This window comes from Geotrypetes seraphini, chromosome 12 (genome assembly GCF_902459505.1).
Source record: "Geotrypetes seraphini chromosome 12, aGeoSer1.1, whole genome shotgun sequence".
NCBI lineage: Eukaryota > Metazoa > Chordata > Amphibia > Gymnophiona > Dermophiidae > Geotrypetes > Geotrypetes seraphini.
The window spans coordinates 104,409,133-104,428,381 of record NC_047095.1 but is presented as its reverse complement, the minus strand read 5'-3'; the positions used below and the strand labels follow the sequence as shown (position 1 = coordinate 104,428,381).

Sequence of the window (19,249 nt, the reverse complement as noted above, 5' to 3'; positions counted from 1 at the left end):
CCCTGGACGACCAGGGAAGAAAAGGGTACATCAAGGAAGATAAACAAATCGCAGACAAACTAAATTCCTTCTTTGCGTCCGTCTTTACGAAGGAGGACACCTCAACAATACCTGAAGCGGAGAAAGTGTTTGCAGGAGAAATAGAAGACAGCCTCACCACAGTTGAAGTGGACTTAGACCAGATATACTATCAGATCGACAAACTTAAAAGTGACAAATCCCCTGGACTGGATGGAATTCACCCGAGAGTCTTAAAGGAATTGAAGGTTGAAATCGGAGAGTTATTGCAAAAACTTGCAAACCTGACAATCAGAACTGGACAGATACCGGACGACTGGAGGATAGCGAACGTCACGCCAATTTTCCAAAAAGGATCGAGAGGGGAACCGGGCAACTATAGGCCTGTGAGTCTTACGTCGGTCCCCGGCAAGATGGTTGAAGCACTGATCAAGGATAGCATAGTCCAGCACTTGGACGCACACGACTTGATGAAACCTAGTCAACATGGATTCAGGAAAGGGAAATCATGTTTGACGAATTTACTCCAATTTTTTGAGACCGTGAACGAGCAAATTGATAGTGGGAAGCCAGTGGACATAATATACTTGGACTTCCAGAAAGCGTTCGACAAAGTTCCACACGAAAGACTTCTCAGGAAACTACAAAGCCATGGCATAGAGGGGGATATACAAAGATGGATAGGCAAATGGCTGGAAAACCGAAAACAGAGAGTGGGCATAAATGGGAAGTTCTCCGACTGGGAGAAAGTGACTAGTGGTGTACCCCAGGGCTCGGTACTTGGGCCGATCCTTTTTAATATTTATATAAATGACCTGGAGGAAGGAACATCCAGTGAGATCATCAAGTTTGCAGACGATACAAAACTATGCCGGGCGATCAGATCGCAGGAGGATAGAGAGAAACTCCAGAGCGACTTGTGTCGGTTAGAAACATGGGCGGAGAAATGGCAGATGAAGTTCAATGTGGAGAAATGCAAGGTAATGCATTTAGGCAATAAAAATAAGGAATACGAGTATACAATGTCAGGTGCAACTCTGGGGAAGAGTGAACAAGAAAAGGACCTGGGTGTACTGATAGATAGGACCCTGAAGCCGTCGGCACAATGCTCGGCAGCGGCAAAGAAGGCAAATAGAATGTTGGGCATGATAAAGAAAGGAATCTCGAGTAGATCGGAGAAAGTTATAATGCCGCTTTATAGGGCAATGGTCAGACCACACTTGGAATACTGCGTCCAACATTGGTCTCCCTACCTAAAGAAGGATATAAAACTGCTGGAGAGGGTGCAGAGACGAGCAACAAAACTGGTGAAGGGTATGGAGAAACTGTAATACGAGGACAGACTTATAACACTAGGATTGTTCTCCCTTGAGAAAAGGAGACTGCGTGGGGATATGATCGAGACCTTCAAAATACTGAAAGGAATCGACAAAATAGAGCAGAGAAGATTATTTACATTGTCCAATTTGACACGGACTAGAGGACATGTAATGAAGCTAAGGGGGGACAGGTTCAGGACTAATGTCAGGAAGTTCTGCTTCACTCAGAGAGTGGTTGACACCTGGAATGCCCTCCCAGAGGAGATTATTGCGGAATCGACCGTCCTAGGCTTCAAGAGCAAACTAGATGCATATCTCCTTAAGAGAGGCATATAAGGATATGGTGGACTATAAATTACTCCAGGTGTACACCTGGCAGGGCCTCCGCGTGTGCGGATCGCCGGACTTGATGGACCGAAGGTCTGATCCGGAGATGGCAGTTCTTATGTTCTTATGTTCTTATGATCAAAATTTATCCCTGCAAGGTACTGGAAGCCAATGTAGCTTTTTCAGGAAGGTTGCAATGTGGTCATGCTGCTCCCACTCTGAATTCTGAATTAGTTGCAGCTGATTCAAACTCTTTTTCTTTAGATCAGTACACGGGGCATTGCTGTAGTCTAGTTGTGATCCTATCATGGTATGGATAACTCTGTTTAGAATTGTCTTTTCAATATATGGAGACAGATTTCAGAGTTGCCAAACACGATACAGACTATTTTTAAAGGTTGTTTGAATTTGCAGAATCAGAGTGTCATTTTGGGGGGAATTCATGCATACCCAAATAAATTTTGAAGTCAGGTATTTGTCCCATTGTATTAGGAACCCAAAGAATCTCTATTTTGTGTGGGTTAAGGTAGAGTTTGTTGTTGCTTTCCTATTTCTGATTTGCGGTTAAACATGCAGTCTGTTTCCTCAAAGCTGTGGGCAGATCTCATTCAATGGGTATGGAAGTTGCACATCACTGGCATGGATATATAATTTTGAGTCCATTGACTGAAGCAGTTAAGCCAGAGGCTTAAGGTGGATATGAAATAAGATGGGAGAGAATGTGAAACTCTGTGGTACCCCACAGTTCACTGCCCAAGGTGCAGTTGATGAACAGAACTCATTGTTGTCTCTTTCTGAAATAGTTTTTGAGCCATGTACTGTAAGTACTGTGGCACAAATACCTTTTGCTTCCAGTCTTGTAAGCATGATATTATGATCCAAAGTGTTGAAGACTAATCTCCTGTAATGGTTCCTGTTCAGATTATCAAGAAGCGACAGATGAACTATCTCTATTCTATACCCAGGTCTGAAGCCAGATTGACATTCTGGTCTAGAAAATTACATTCAGTTAACCAGTTATTGAGTTGAATGCAGACTGTCCATTCTATAAGTTTTATCAGAGAAGGCATGTTAGGGACTGGTTGGTAGTTTTTGAGCTTGTTCTCATCAAGAGAGCTCTTTATCAGCAGGAGATGCACCACAGATCTTTTTTTGTGTTGTTGGCAGCTGCCCTTTTCCAAACAAGGAGTTAATAATTTAATTGGTCACTTCAATGAGGCCTATACTCACTTGTACCAATTTTGCTGGACAGGGATTTAGAGGGCAGGTTGTAGGCCATAGGACTTCCAGGGGGTTTCTAAGAGCTTCCTCTGTGACCTGGTTGAATGAGTCCCAAATGGTTGTTCATATTTGTTTTCCATTTCTAAAATCTGATTTTCTTTCTTATCTGCCACCACACACTGAGCTTGGGTTTTCAATGTATTGAGGATACATATACATAGCTATAGTTCAGGATCTTCTTTCCCACATATATCACTGTGGACTTGATCACATTTAACATCATCTACCCATGCACTAATCTCTGTTTTCAAATGAAATCAAGCTTGAAAAGTAAACCAAGTGGGGCAACCAGTAGGAAGAAATATCAGCCCATCTTCTTGCCTACTGTTTCCTCTTGAAATGTCCCTATTTCCCTTTACGTTAACAACACACTTTCACAAAATGGAAAATAATAAATGGTATAACAATAAGATTGCAGCACAAACCAGCAGACCAATCTAAATGGAGGAAAAGCCTCAGACAGGGGCCCGCCCACCTCCACAATGGTGGAATAGCGGTGTTCGAATGATCACTTCACTGGCTAAAAACCTCCTAATGTAGATGGTCCAGGCAATGTGCTGCTAATAATTGCTCTGAAAAGTTGTATGAAAAATAGAAGAAAAACAACTTATCTTCCTTTCTTCGGGATCGGTACACCGACGGTGGCCAGCGTTTCACTATTGAGCTGCCTCAGGGTGTAACATATCCGATCGCACTAAAAATCATACAAAAAGGTTTTCAAACATGTAAAACCAGTATAAATCTTAATAATCTTCATAAAATTATATTAAGCAAACCGGCAACATACCTTTAGTACGGATGCCAACCGCGTCTCAAAGATCCTAAGATGGCGGCATGAGAGACAAGCCAGATTAAATCCTCCCGGTGCGGTGACGTAAACATACGTCAGCACCGGAAGTGGCAGTCCGTCCAATAATGCCGGTAATAACATCAGGATTTAGATATGATACAAAATGAGCGGGAAGAGAGAGTATATCTACTGAAAAAAACCCTTTCTCTCTTTAAATCCACCGCTTATGGCTCAGATATCTTATTTATGTCGAAACCCCACAAAGTTCAGTGAACAGTTTACAGTAAAAAGCATTATTATTACGATCTGAAGTCCTAAATTTATCCTTATATTTCTATTCATTTTATTTATTTTATTTTATTTTATTTTCATGTATTTTATGGTTATTTTTATTGTTTATTTCCCATTTTTATACTTTTTTCTTTTTTTCTTCTTTTGTTTTATCAAAATTCTACTTTTCTTATCTTATCAACAAAAAAGAAAAAGAAAAATTAGGAGGAAAAAAAAATCATGCAAAAAAATAAAAAATAATAAATAAAACATATGTATAATCATTCTTGTAAACAATATTTTTCTTCCTTATCCTGTAACCTTAGGAAAGCGTTGAGATAGTAATGATTTGAATTTAAATTTAAAGGATACTATTACAATCGGACCTTACATTCAAACCAGTAGGTTCTTCACTATTCTTCATATGGATCCAAAACTGCTCTGATCGTAAAAGACGCTGAGATCTATTAGTCAGATTGTCTGAAATGTGATCAATGGCACAACAACGTAGATCTAAAAAGGTATGATTATATTCCAAGCAGTGTACCACCAGAGGAGCCTGCAATCTATTGTTACGAATGCAACTCTTATGTTCTATGACTCGTGTTTTAAATAAGCTTGTGGTTTGGCCTACATAAATCTTAGGACACGGACATATAATCACGTACACAACAAAAGTCGATGTACATGTAGTCAGATGTCTAAGGTTAAAAATTTGTCCTGTGCAAGGATGTACAAAATTGTTGGTAAGTTCCAGAGTCACTTGGCAAATAGAACATTTATCACATTTATAATGACCAGTGGGGGAGGTCTGAGATGCATATGATTTACTCAGGTCCAAAGGACTTAAAAGCTCCTTAAAGTTCTTCTGTCTTGTGAACGCAATTTGAAAATGGGTACAGTGAAGGTAGATTATAGCTCCATAATCTCCCAGTGTCGCCTAAGGATCTTGGTGACCTCATTGATACCTGGCAAATATTAAAATACAAGTCACTAGATTTTCATCACTATTTCTATCAATCGGGGTAAATAGCAGATCTCTATTTAGAAATTTAGCCCTCTTGTAGGCTTTCTTTAAAATATGTGTCGGATAACCTCTACTTTTCAATCTTATATAAAGTTGTTTGCTCTTAGACTTGTAATCGCTCATATCTGAACATAAGCGATGATAGCGGAAAAATTGAGAGGTAGGTAGACTACGTTTTAAAGGATCAGGATGAGTGCTCTAAAACAAATATGTGTGGAGGGGCATAATCAAAAAAAACGTCTAAATCTCTTTTTGGCCTAAGGCCTTAAATGTTGAAAGCAGAAGCAGGGAAAGTGTCCATAACCAATACAAACGTCCTTGTTTTGATAATGGCCTGCCTCTACATTCAGCTGTTTAAACATCCAGACCACCATGACGTCTACACTTATACCCCATAATGAACCAAAAAAATGCCTAAGCTCCAAATATCCAACACAAGGGCTTTTAGGCGAAGGAGGAGCCAATCCTTCGCCTAAAAGCTGGATTCTGTAACCGGTGTCTGTCAAAAATAACACCAGTTACAGAATCCACCCCAACCCCCCCCCCACGACATCGGGGCAGGAGGGAACCCAAGCCCTCCTGCCCTGGGCACCCACAGCACCCCGCAACAACATCGGGGAAGGAGGGACCCCAAGCCCTCCTACCCCACCGATTAACATCGGGCCAGGAGAGAGCCCAAGCCCTCCTGGCCCTAGCGATCTGCGGACCCCCCCCCGCCAATTACATTCAGGGCAGGAGGGAGCCCAAGCCCTGCTGCCCTGCGTGCTCCCCCCCGATTACGATCAGGCCAGGAGGGAGCCCAAGCACTCCTGATCTTTCACCCCCACCCCCTACATGATCAGGCAGGAGGGAGCCCAACCCCTCCTGCCCAGGCGGACCTCCCTATCCCCCACCTCCCACTACAATACGGGCAGGAGAGATCCCAGGCCCTCCTGCCCTCGACACAACCTACCTCCCTCCAACATCTGCCCCCACCGAACCCCCAATTGGCCCCCCGCTGACCCACAACCCCCCCACCAACCCCAAAACCCCCCACCCCCACCCTCCTTCCCCGTACCTCAAATCGTTGGCTGGATGGACAGGTGCCAAGCCCGCCCATCCGGCAGGCCAGCTGGCTCCAGAATGGGGCCAGATTAGCCCAGGCAGCTGAAACCCCGCCCACAGGTTGGGCCTGAGGCACCTGGGCAAATCAGAATAGGTCTGGGAGTCTTAGGCTCTTCCTGTGGGCGAGGCCTTAAGCACATGGGCCCACCCTCCTGCCCGATCGTGTAGGGGTGTGTGGGTGAGAGGTCAGGAGGGCTTGGGCTCCCTCCTGGCCTGATTGTAATCGGGGGGCCGGTGGGGCAGGAGAGCTTGGGCTACCTTCTGCCTCAAACATATTCGGCGGGGGGATCACGGATCGCTGGGGCCAGGAGGGCTTGGACTCTCTCCTTTCCTAATGTTAATTGGCAGGACAGGATGGGATCCCTCCTGTCCCTATGTTGTCGTGGGGTGTCGCGGGTACCCTGGACAGGAGGGCTTGGGCTCCCTCCTGCCCCAATGTCGTCGGGGAGGTAGGGTTGCTGCGGGGCAAGAGGGCTTGGGCTCCCTCTTACCACGATATTGTCAGGGAGGTGTGATGGCAGATTGGCCATCTCCCCTGCCGTGATGCGATTACTCCTCTACCCGAACTGCCACAACCCATGGCAGGAGAGATTGGGCATCTCTCCTGCCGCGGGTCACGGCAGTTCGGGTAGAGGGGTGATTGTATCGCGGTAGGGGAGATGAGGCATCTCTCCTGCCACGATGGTTGCGGTGGGTGGGTGGGTAGGTTGCCGGGTTGCTGAACTGATCACGCCAGCGACCATCAGCTCAGCGGCCCCTTTTTCGGCACTTAGACCTGTTTTGACTTTATAAGTGCCGACTAGGCAACCTGCCTAAGGTTTTGGTTATACCTGCTGCATGCCTAGGTGTAGGTCGACCCACCTCCCGCCCACCATCCACCCTTTCCCCTCCTCTAAACACGCCTCTTTTCTCTCTGTGCGTTTAGTTGCAGGAGAAAGGCCTAAGCTGGATTTAGATGCGTCTAAAACCAGCTTTGGTTATGGGTACTTGGATGATCAGGCTTTTTGATCATCCAAGTAGCCATTTAGGATGATTCTTAGACTTTTTTTTTATTATGAACCCCATACTGTTTAATGATTGGGTTGAAGAATATTTAAAGCTTGAAAAATTTACTCAGACTGTTCCCCACTTTGTCTGTATTCTTCCAGAGGCTAGAAAGTAAAGCCAATACCATTTAATGTTGTGATTAACTTGCAAAGTAATACATTCCAGATTCAAATACATTTATGTAGCACCCTCTTAAGTGTATCCCTGGATTTGTGGGGTATGGTGGGAGGAAGAGAGTTGGACTAACATGAGGCTCTCTATATGTAAATGACTAACCTCCTCTTTTACTAAGATGCGCTAGTTGATTTAACGAGCGATATTCGATTTAGCATGTGCTAAATGCTAATGCATCCATAGATTACAATGTTAAGTTTGTATACTTAATCAGCTACTGCATCTTAGTAAAGGGGGAGCATGCAATACCAGGTACAGTATATATATCTCTTTATAAAATGACCCTGATGGAGTGCAATTTTATAAAGGAGAGACCAACAGGAGCCTGGACATAAGCACCCTCCTGCAAACTATGTGCTATTAAATTCTATGACCTATGTGATATAAACTGTTCTCTCAGAGTGATGAAAAAGGATAATATATTCATTATTTCATATTTTCATGACAGGTCAGCTACAGCTCACAGAATCTTTATATGAGTGACCCTGTTCAGTATCCTTATTTTTACCGGACTGTCCCCAATGAGTTGCATCTCTCTGTTGGGATAGGCAAGCTACTGAAGTATTTTGGCTGGAAATGGATCAGTATCTTTTCAACCGATGATGAAAGCAGTATGCGAGCTATCCAGATCCTGAAAGAAAGGATTAAATGGAATGGTGGCTGTATTGCATTGCATCAAACCATTCCTCACCAGAGAAGAATCAAAGATTTTGAATTATTGAAAATTCTTAGGGCAAGTAAAAAATCATCTACTGTGAACATTTACTACTTTTATAAAAATGCTGCATTTTCGCTAGATAATGTGCTGGAACTTCAAAGAAATGCAAAAAGTGGCCAGGTTTTTATCACCTTAGCTGATGTATATATAAGAAACATAAATCAAAAACACTTTCAAATAAGTAACAAGTTCTTTATATTCCAACCATATAAGAAAGTTATTCCAAATTTTTTTAAATTTATCCGTGAGATGAAACCTATCAGGCTGGTAACTGATTATAATGCTATGAATTGGTGGAAGGATCTGTGTGACAGCAATTGCCCAAATCATATCAAAAGAGTCTGCAACTCTAGAAATAAGACTGATGTCGGAGGTCACTGTTTCAGCACATACCTTGGAAGCAGCTATAGTGTGTACAATGCTGTATATGCCGTGGCACATGCACTGCATGACATGATAATGTCTGGCTCAAGAAATGGAATCACATGGACTAGAGAAAATAGGAAATTTTTGCCATGGAAGGTAAGGACCTGAATTATGCATTTACATCTTCCAACTCCTACCAACAGATTTGATGGGCTTTAAAAATCATTTAGAATCTTTTGGAAGTTAGATCTTCGTTGCAGCATTCATCTTTATTCTTTATCTTTTGTGAACTGCATGAAACTTACTAGTATACAAGTGAGTTTTATGTTTATGTTTAGTATTTGTTACAGGAATTCTTTATTCAAAAGAAAAAGAGTGGTACACTTTGTCACAGAGTGAGAGGGGAGCTTTCACAGGAGTGGTGAACGTGACCCTTCATTCTTAAATACCCTCTACCAGCCATGATTTTGATACATACACTCAACCATCATGATCAACCAACCATAAATATTCAAAGCAATTTAAATGACCAAGAAAAGTTCATATTCATTTAAATTACTTGTGTGATACTATCTAAGGATATTCAGTACTTAAATAAATGTAAACCCCACGTTAGGGTGGGCCCCTGCACACCTGAGAAAATCATGGGTTGTATTTCCCTCAAACAAGCAAATCTTGGTGCTAATTGGCATTAATTAAAATCTTCATGTATAAATTTAGGTGTGGAATTTTTGCTTAAATTTTGCATGAGTTCAAAAAGTGTGCATGGAAAGGAGAGATTTATAGGTAGATCAGGGGCATTCCTTAAGGTGACACACATAGTTACAGAATAAGGTGGGATCCCTGCTTAATTTAAGTATCTGCATTTGTACCAGTATAAGAACCATTTATAGAATAGCCCTCAGCAATGATTTTTTAAGCACCAGTTATTGAATCCAGTACTTTATGTGTAACATAAACATCTTATCAAAAATAAGTCTTTAAGTCCAACTTTGGACATTTCCTGTAAAACATCAAAACTTGGATGTATAACAACAGCTATTTTTGAAAGCTGGACTGCTAGACATCCAATTTTTTAATTCATGTACTTAAACATCTAAGTCACCAGGATGAAAAAATTTATACCTCATTTTTTTTACCACAAAAGCATCCAAGTTGGAAATTTCCAAATTTATACTATTTGGAAATTCTAACAGAGAAGTGAGGCTTCTTAGAAGGAACTACTGTGATTGTCATATAAAGGGTACCACATATACATCTCATATAAGCCCCTAATTATTTATGGTGAGTCCCCTAATCTCTCCTCAAATCAATTATGGAGTAGTACAGTTGGGTTTTGGTGGCCTCACACTTTCCACCAAAAATGTACTGGTTAAAGTGATTTATGGTTCTGGTTCTTCCTCTCTATGGTTCACTAGCCCACCCACTTGCTACTTAAGACTTCTGTGTGCTGCTTTACTAGGCTTTCCCATTCCAGGTGTTGCTGTTCTAGACACAGATATGTACTGATTCATTTTCACATGTTTTTGTGTTAGAAAGCATTTAGTGATCACTGGTGGAAGGTGGGGGGACTTTTATTAATCCCTCCAGTGCTCATTTGGTCAATTGGGGTATGTTTTGGCACTTAGATGATTCTCAAATTGGTCTACTTGAAAAAATCGAATTTCCATCTAGGCACCCTGGAAAAGGTTTGATTGTAGGTGCAGGATATCTACATGTAAGCCCACCTATTTAACACCCATAGCAAGCCTCCAATCATGTCCATTTCTACTCTGAATGCACAGTGACCACTTGGATGTTTTGATTAGTATGATGTCCAAGTAGAAATTTTTACGAGTTTTGCGGTTTCTATGGATCTTGATTATGTGCCTGATAGTATCAGTAGATTACTGCAGAATAAAAAGTCTCTCCAGTCAAATTCATATTAATTCATGATTAAACCAACAATGAATGTGATATAAAATGTTTATCCTCATCTTTCTTTGCTATTTCTGGGACAAATACATTTACATTCCAACCACTGGAGCTAAAATCAAAGCCATCTTCAGGCCATTTATATAATCTGTATCATAAAACAACCCAATTCTGAGGTTCAAAAAATCAAGACTTTGATGTTTATGCAAGAAAAAAATATCTGCCATTTGGTGCCCCTTTCAAGTCATTTTTCTGTGCAATGGCATGGTCTTTGCTCTTACAGTCCCACCTTCCTGTAGATGTGTCACTGAAGACAGAACAATGATTTGTAAAGATAATGTATATTTATTTTCTTTGTGCTTTCCTTCTCCCCATTCACTGGCTAGTTGCATTATTTACTGGATTTTTACACTATATACTGTACTTCTAGAATGGAATCAGAGAACCGTTCTGAGCACTCCTTGGAGTACGGTATAGAAAATTGAATGAATAAATAAATATGGCTATTATCAAATAATTTTCCTAAGCTTCATCAGGAAATTGGTCCATTCTTTAAGATTGTGCCCATATATCAGTGGGAGGAGATAGAAAGTGTTTTACCTCCAGAAATGGCTCTAAAATTAGTTCTCCCTATAATTATACACAAATATTTATGTATGCGTGAAATTACCTGATTAACCTGGCATTACTTAAAATGCACCCCTCACTTCTTAGCTCCATTATTATCTGAGGAACCTCCACTTTAAGAATGGTCTGGGGGAAGAGATGTACATGGATGAAAATGGAGACCTTGCCACTGGATACAATATTTTGAATTTGAACTTTCTTCCTAATATGACATTGAAATATGAAGTTGTTGGGCATTATAACCCCCACGCTCCCCCTGGGCAGGATTTCACTATTGATGAGAAAGCAATATTTTGGGAGAGTTCTTTCACACAGGTGAGATTTAATAGGCTGTTTTCTTGAAGTTTTTATTTTTAATGTGATGTATTATGAATATTCAATTATTGATTACTATAACCTGTCCTTAGTGATCTCTAAATATTATTATTTACACAATATTATATAATATTATTATTACGCAATTCTCTCGGTATTGTCCAGATCTCTTATAATTTGTAATCCGCCTAGAACTGCAAGGCACAGGCGGAATAGAAATCACTAATGTAATGTAATTATATAACTTAATTGGTCTTTATAAATTTATCTCCATGAAAGTGGTCACTTTTTGGGTATTTTTACAAGTCCGTTCCTAAGCATGAAATATGCTATTACACATGACAACAATATAAAAATAAATAAAAGAAGTATTCCATTTCAGAATCAAAAGAAGTTACATAACCTTTCTCAATCTTCAGAAACCTCCACAGTTCAGATGCAGTCCAAGTTGCCATCCTGGTTACAGGAAATTAACCAGGGAAGGAAAGCCTGTCTGCTGCTATGACTGTATTCCATGTGCAGAGGGAGAGATCTCCAACCAAACTGGTGGGTGATATCATGGAAAACATAGGATACAAATAAATATAGGGTATATATTATAGTTCCTGTTCTTGAAATTAGGGAGGGATATAATCCTCCAAAAAGTGTAATTCAGCTTTAAGGGCTGCTTTTACTAAGGTGTGCTAGGGCTTTAACGCACAGAATAGCACACGCTACAATGCTGCATGCGCTAGACGCTAACTCAAGCATTGAGCTGGTGTTAGTTTTAGATGCGTAGTGCATAGTAATATTCTGCGTGCACTAAAAATACTAGCGCACCTTAGTTAAAGGAAACCTAAGTTTATTTAAAATTCTATATACCGCTTTTTAGATATCTTAGCTGTGCAAACAATAAAAATTTAAATAAATATGGAGTGTCAAGTACAAACTCACAGACAAAGCCATATAATTTCATATATATGATAAAGTGCTGGAAATTCAGTGATTGATAGGATAGAAATACAAAAAATGGAGAACACAGACTGGGTGGGTCTATTTTTTTCTTTACAGAATGGGGGAAATACTTGATAAGATTTCTCTCTTCCCACCAGCTGGCCAAGCAATCATGGTGATAATTCAGAAATTGTCCTTTGTCTCTTTAAAAACAAAACACCATAGGGTAGGATACCCGATGGAGAGGGCATAGGATGAAGCTAAGTGTTGATAGTCTCAAGAGTAATTTAAGAAAATGCTTCTTTATAGAAAGGGTATTAGATACATGAAATGGCCTCCCAGTGGAAGTGGTGGAGATAGAGATTGTATCTGAATTCATGGAGCAGGAATGTAGGATCTCATATGGAGAAGAAAAGATAATGGATCTTGGGGAAGGGCAGACTGGATGGGCCATTAGGCCTTTAACTGCTGTCATGTTTCTATCTTTCTATGAAAACTGAGATCCTCAGCTTGGTCTAAGCACAGAGGTACCCTGAAATAAATACATTAATCTTGTCTTATGAATATTATGTAGAGCCACATAATAATAAAAACAAGTGGAATTGTCCAATAATAAAAGGTGCAATAAATAAAGATGTCTTTCAACTCATATTATGTAGAGCCACACCATCACAAAAATGTGAAAAAAATTCCTAGAGTAGAATTTTTAAGATTATGCGTTAAACACGCACCCTCTGTATTTGTAGCTGAAGGAGGACTTACATTCAGATTTTGTAGACATTGCAGGTATTGTATATCACTTTGCAATAGAGTGATTTATACATTTTCATTAAAATGAAATTAAACTTGCCCTGTCCTAAGAGGGCTTATAATCTATAGATTTTCTACCATTCCTGTAAAACTAATGGGGACCTGTTTACAAAAGTGAGGTAAGTTAGATTCAAAAATTAACATGCCTTTTAAAAAACTAGATGCACAATATAAACCAGCTCAACTTTATCCACATGTTCGTTCACCCCTTCAAATATATACTGTATAGTAGATTAGTGAGGCAAGATTTTGCTTGACTAAAACCATGTTGGCTTTCTATCATTAATCCATGCTTATGTACAAGTTCTGTCATTTTGTTCTTTATAATAGCTTCTACCAATTTGCCTGGCACCAACATCAGACTAATCATAAGAACATAAGCAGTGCATCTTCTGGGTCAGACTAAAGGTCCATCATGCCAAGCAGTCCACTCATGCAATGGCCCATCAGGTCCAGGACCTGTATAGTAATCCTCTATCTATACCCTTCTATCCCCTTTTCCTTCAGGAAATCATCTAATCCTTTCTTGAACCCCAATACCGTACTCTGACCTATCACATCCTCTGGAAGTGCATTCCAGGTGTCTACCACCCTTTGGGTGAAGAAGAACTTCCTAGCATTGGTTCTGAATCTGTCCCCTCTTAATTTTTCTGCATGCCCTCTCGTTCTTGTAGTTTTTGAGAGTTTAAATAATCTGTCCTTCTCCACTTTCTCTATGCCCTTCATGATCTTGTAAGTCTCTATCATGTCCCCTCTAAGTCTTCGCTTTTCCAGAGAAAAGAGCCCCAGTTTCTCTAATCTTTCAGCATATGAAAGGTTTTTCATACCTTTTATCAATCATGTCGCTCTTTTCTAGACACTCTTGAGTATTGCCATATACTTCTTAAGGTACGCAACCAATACTGGACGCAATACTCCAGATGCGGGCGCACCATCGCCCGATACAATGGCAGGATAACTTCTTTCATTCTGGTTGTAATACCTTTCTTGATAATACCTAGCATTCTATTCGCCTTCTTAGAGGAAACTGCGCACTGTGCTGACAGCTTCATTGTCTTGTCCATTATTACCCCCAAGTCCTTTTCTAGGGTACTTTAACTCATTACAGCCTTCCCATCGTATAGCTGTACTTTGGGTTTCTGTTTCCTACATGCAAGACTTTACATTTCTCTACATTAAACTTCATCTGCCATCTTGTCACCCACTCTCCTAGTTTGTTCAGGTCCCTTTGTAAATTTTCACAGTCCTCTTTAGTGCAAAAATCCACTAAATAGTTTGGTGTCATCTGCAAATTTTATTACTTCACACTTCGTCCCTGTTTCTAGATCATTTATAAATTCATTGAACAGCAGTGGTCCTAGTACTGACCCCTGTGGAACACCACTTGTGATCCTCCTCCAGTCAGAGTAGTGGCCCTTCGCTCCTACCCTTTGCTTCCTACCCACCAACCAATTTTTGATCCATCAGTCTATAATTTCTCATATCACCTCCCTTTTAAAAAATTGATGTCATGTTGGTCACCCTCCAGTCTTGCAGTACAATGCTGGATTTTAAAGACAAATTACTAATAATAGCTCTGCATGTTCATTTTTATATTCTGTCAGCACTCTGGGATATATACCATCTAGTCCAGGTGAATTGCTAATGTTCGGTTTGTCGAACTGACCCATTATATCTTCCAGTGTTTCAGAGATCTGTTTCAGTGTCTCTAGTTTATCAGCATTGACTACCATTTCTGGTACTGGCGTCTGCCCCTTATCTTCCTCATTGAAGATAACTGCAAAATATACATTTAAGCTCTTCATTATGGCCTTGTCTTCCTTGAGAACCCATTCCTGCATTTCAGTTTCATGGAATTTAAATTTACAATCTTGTAACTGTATGACCTGGTTTCTTTGGGGGGCTGTGATTATCCTCTTCAAATGTGGCTGGGCTTTTGGTTTCCTTTCCTGTGTCTTCTCAGTGCTGCTGCTCTCTGTTCCACCTTGCCTTCCATTGCTAGGCTTGTGGAAATTACCTACAAGTGTAGGCTGTTCTTTAATCAATTGATTCTCCTGAGAGATGTAGACTTGTCTGGACTGGTCCCCTGCTTGCAACGTGGTATGACCTGGTTAGCAGTCCTACTTGCACCTTGGCTTCCTCATTTTATGGTTCCAGAGTTATCTTTATCTTACTGAACCCAGACCTAGGAAAAGATAAATTAGTACCAGGTTGCTTGAATACACTTTCCATAAATTTCAGGTTTATTAGTTTCTTGATATACCATTAATCAAAGATATCTAAATAGTTTACAATAAGACTAACTATATAAAAAAGAAAGAAAGAAATAATTAAAACCTTTTTTTAATTTTTTGTAAAAATTTTAAAAAGGGGGTATAAACATTACATAACTAACATGACTAATTAGGGAGAAGGAAGGGGAATATAACATTACATTTAGTAAAAAAATAAAATAATAAAAATGAGAAGGGCTAAGGGGAAAACAGTCAGTAGGAAACTTTTTGTGCAATGGTCTGTGTTATCTCCTTGTGGGTAGAATGAATGCATATATTACCTGCTCTTACAAGAAACCCTGTTATTTGCAGATATTAGAATTAAACTACCTGGTACTAACTCAATATTTAGTTCACATTCCTTCACTCTCCATGCAGTTAGAGTGAATTAGACTGTTCTGTCTTGGCTGAGTTGTGAAGGTTATAAGACTCATGATATTTAAGTGCACTTTAGTAAATAGACCTCATAATATATGTGAGATAATGAGATGATAATCTTCTTTCTCAGATATGGACACCTGTACAACATGCCCGGATGATCAATGGTCCAATCTGAAAAGAGATGCCTGCATCCCAAAAGTGATAACTTTCCTGTCTTTTGAAGAGCCTCTAGGGATTGCTTTAACTTCCATTAGCATGTTCTTCTTTCTCATTACTGCTGTCATCTTAGGAATCTTTATTTATTACAGAGATACTCCAATAGTGAGAGCCAACAACCGACAACTTAGCTATATTCTCCTCATTTCCCTCATGCTCTGCTTCCTATGCTCATTGTTATTCATTGGGCATCCTGAGAACGTTACTTGCTTTCTCAGACAGACTACATTTGGGATCACTTTCTCCATTGCTCTCTCCTCTATACTGTCAAAAACCATTACTGTGATCACAGCCTTTCAAGCTACCAAACCAGGAAGCAAACTCCATAAATGGATGGGTTCCAAGGTCTCTAACTCTATAGTCCTTTCCTGTTCCCTTATTCAAATAGTTCAGTGTTTTGCCTGGTTGTTCACTGCTCCTCCATTCCCATATCTCAATATGAGATCAGAAATTGGAACAATACTAATTGAATGTAATGAAGGGTCAGTAATTGCATTTTACTGTGTTCTGGGTTATCTGGGATTTCTGGCTGGTGTCAGCTTCATCATAGCTTTCCTAGCAAGAAATCTACCTGACAGTTTCAATGAGGCCAAGTACATCACCTTCAGCATGCTGGTCTTCTGCAGCGTCTGGATCTCTTTCATCCCAACATATCTGAGCTCCAAGGGCAAGTACATGGTGGCAGTGGAGATATTTGCTATTCTGGCCTCTAGCACTGGACTGTTGGGCTGTATCTTTATCCCTAAATGCTATATTATTCTGCTGAGGCCTGAAAGGAACAACAAGAAGAACCTAAGAAAAATATAGGTGCCCTTTTACTAAATAGCATTAAATGCTATCACACACTTAATATGGGGAAAATAATTAATCAGAAAGTGCTTTAAAGCATTTTGTAGTAATTTGCTAATCAGCATATACTAATTAAAGGTGGTGGGTCATAGAAAAGGCATGGGCATTCCAATGTTCTCCTGCTAGCACATCAAATGAAAACTGGATAATGTAGACTTAACAAAGAAGTTAGGACATCCTAAACAGGAGATGTTAAGTACTCCTACTTTAAGTTTTGCAAGTCCCAAGCACTAAAAATAAAATTAGCATTTGTCCTAAAACAACAACAACAAGAAAAGAAAATACTGTCCCTTAAATATGACATAACATACAAGAAAATGCCATGTGAAAACTCAATTAAGACTATTTTAGCACATATTAGTAAAAGGGTCCTGTAATAACTCAGGGATCCTCTTACTAAGGTGAACTAATTCTGACCTGCCCACTGTATTTTTAAAGGCTTAGAAATAATAGAAGTAACATTTTCTTGTAAAGGAAAACCTATATTGAGCTGCTCTTACTTTTGACTTCATACAAAATAGAAATAAAATTAGAAGGGGGAGAAGCAAGAGGGTGATGGTGTGATAGTAACTAGGAGCTGGAGTTCCATCTTACCTACCTTCTGGTCACACTTCTATCGACTGTGGAATTTACATTCTCTCCTACAGGGAGTTGAAAAGATGCCTCAAAGCAAACGCAAGGGGGTTGTTTGAGTGGATCCTTCTACAGTCGGGCAAATTTTGATGGACCAGTTCTTAACAAGCTCTCCGGCCATAGTGAGAGGGGGAACAATCCCTGCAGTTGCTCTGGTGGAGGGAGCCATAGGGCTGGAGGAAGCCTTAGGGCTGGAAACATTGTTGTCTCCCCCAGAAGCCCTTTCACTTCCCAATCAAGCTCAGGAGGATGTGATTGGTAAGAATGCTGAGGACCTAACGAGCCTGACACAAACTGAAGGAGGAACCCACATTATCCATGAAGCTGAGACAACATCAGAAATCAGATTAATAGGGACTGTACTGAAATGGTTCGCTGACTTCCTACAAAATCGCAAATACACAGTCAAAAAGCAAGAAGTATACTCCAAACCTTGGAAGGCATTCTGTGGCATCTCACAAGGCTCCCCATTATCCCCCATCCTATTCAATTTATTCATGAGCTCACTGGGACTTATCAAAATGGAATATGAAACTGTACTATCCTATGCCGATGACATCCTTCTCCTCATCCCCATAACCAAGAACCATCCTAATATTGCTGAAAAAATCTCAAATATAGATAAAATCCAAACATGGGCAATGAACAAGTTGAAATTGAATGCCACCAAGACCAAAGCCATTGGTTTCTGTACCGCACAACAGAATGTCATATCTAACTTCACTCTTTCATCAGGCACCACTCTCACAATGGAAAAATGCACCAAGGTACTTGGCTGCGTCTTAGACGACACTCTCACCTTCAGAAAAAGACCATCTACACTATGCATCAACTGCATCTAACAAGACCATACTTCCTCCCACATCACTTTATTCTGATCATTCAGATGATGGTCTTACCTCAACTGGACTATTACAACTCTGCCTACCCTGGCATCAACACCACTCTTATCCACAAACTGCAACTCATCTATAACACAGCTGTAAGACTAATCTACAAATTAAAGAAATATAATTCAATCACAACTTTCATCACAACTTTCACTGGCTCCCAATATCATCCCAAATAATTTTCAAAATTTCATTTATCCTACACCAGCTTCTGTAAGGAAACTCAGCAGCCCCTCTCATCCAACTATTCTCTATTGTTTAGTCGACATCAAGAAGAATCCTTAACAGAATTCAACTAAACCTGCCATCCACAAAATACCTCCACTACAAGCAAATTTTCCACTCTATGCTAACTTATCTAGGTGTAAAAACCTGGAATGACCTCCCAGAAGCAATCTGGAAAGAGACAAACTACACCACATTCAGGAAAAATATAAAGACCCACCTCTTTGACATTTAACTGTTTCAGCTTCTATATTGCACCCTCTACTTCTAAGCCCCTCCCTCTTGCTTTTCCATGTCCCCCTCTAATTTCCCACTTCCTCTTTGATCTCGCCCCTTGAGCTTGTATAGGTTTGTGCAACTCACAAATGGAAGATTAGATTAGATTAGACATCGAGTAGAGGAACGGAGGGTACTGACTCCCTAACTTTACCTAACATCTGGAAACTAGAGAGTTGTTCGGGGACAGAAATCCCACCCGTTCCCCATGTCCCCATCAAAATCCCACCCGTCCCCATAAGGAATCCCACCCAACCCCACCCGTCTCCGCGAGGAATCCCTCCATCCGCACCCGTCCCCGTGAGGAATTCCCTCCATACCCATCCGTCCCCGCGAGGAATCCCTTCTGTCCCCATGAGGAATCCCACCAATCCCCACCCGTCTCCGCGAGGAATCCCTCCATCTCCACCCATCCCCGTGAGGAATTCCCTCCGTCCCCATCCTTCCCCGCCCATCCATATGAACT

General features: G+C 40.5%; 1 protein-coding gene across 1 annotated transcript; it reads left to right on the top strand.

The window, feature by feature from the left end:
* Positions 1-2,373: 2,373 nt before the first annotated feature.
* On the top strand, positions 2,374-16,717 carry LOC117346214 (vomeronasal type-2 receptor 26-like). The gene is made up of 5 exons (XM_033915616.1): positions 2,374-2,484; positions 7,806-8,090; positions 11,070-11,297; positions 11,717-11,843; positions 15,822-16,717. Exons 1-5 carry the CDS (start codon positions 2,374-2,376, stop codon positions 16,715-16,717), a joined length of 1,647 nt encoding a protein of 548 aa, XP_033771507.1.
* The last annotated feature ends 2,532 nt before the right edge of the window (positions 16,718-19,249 follow it).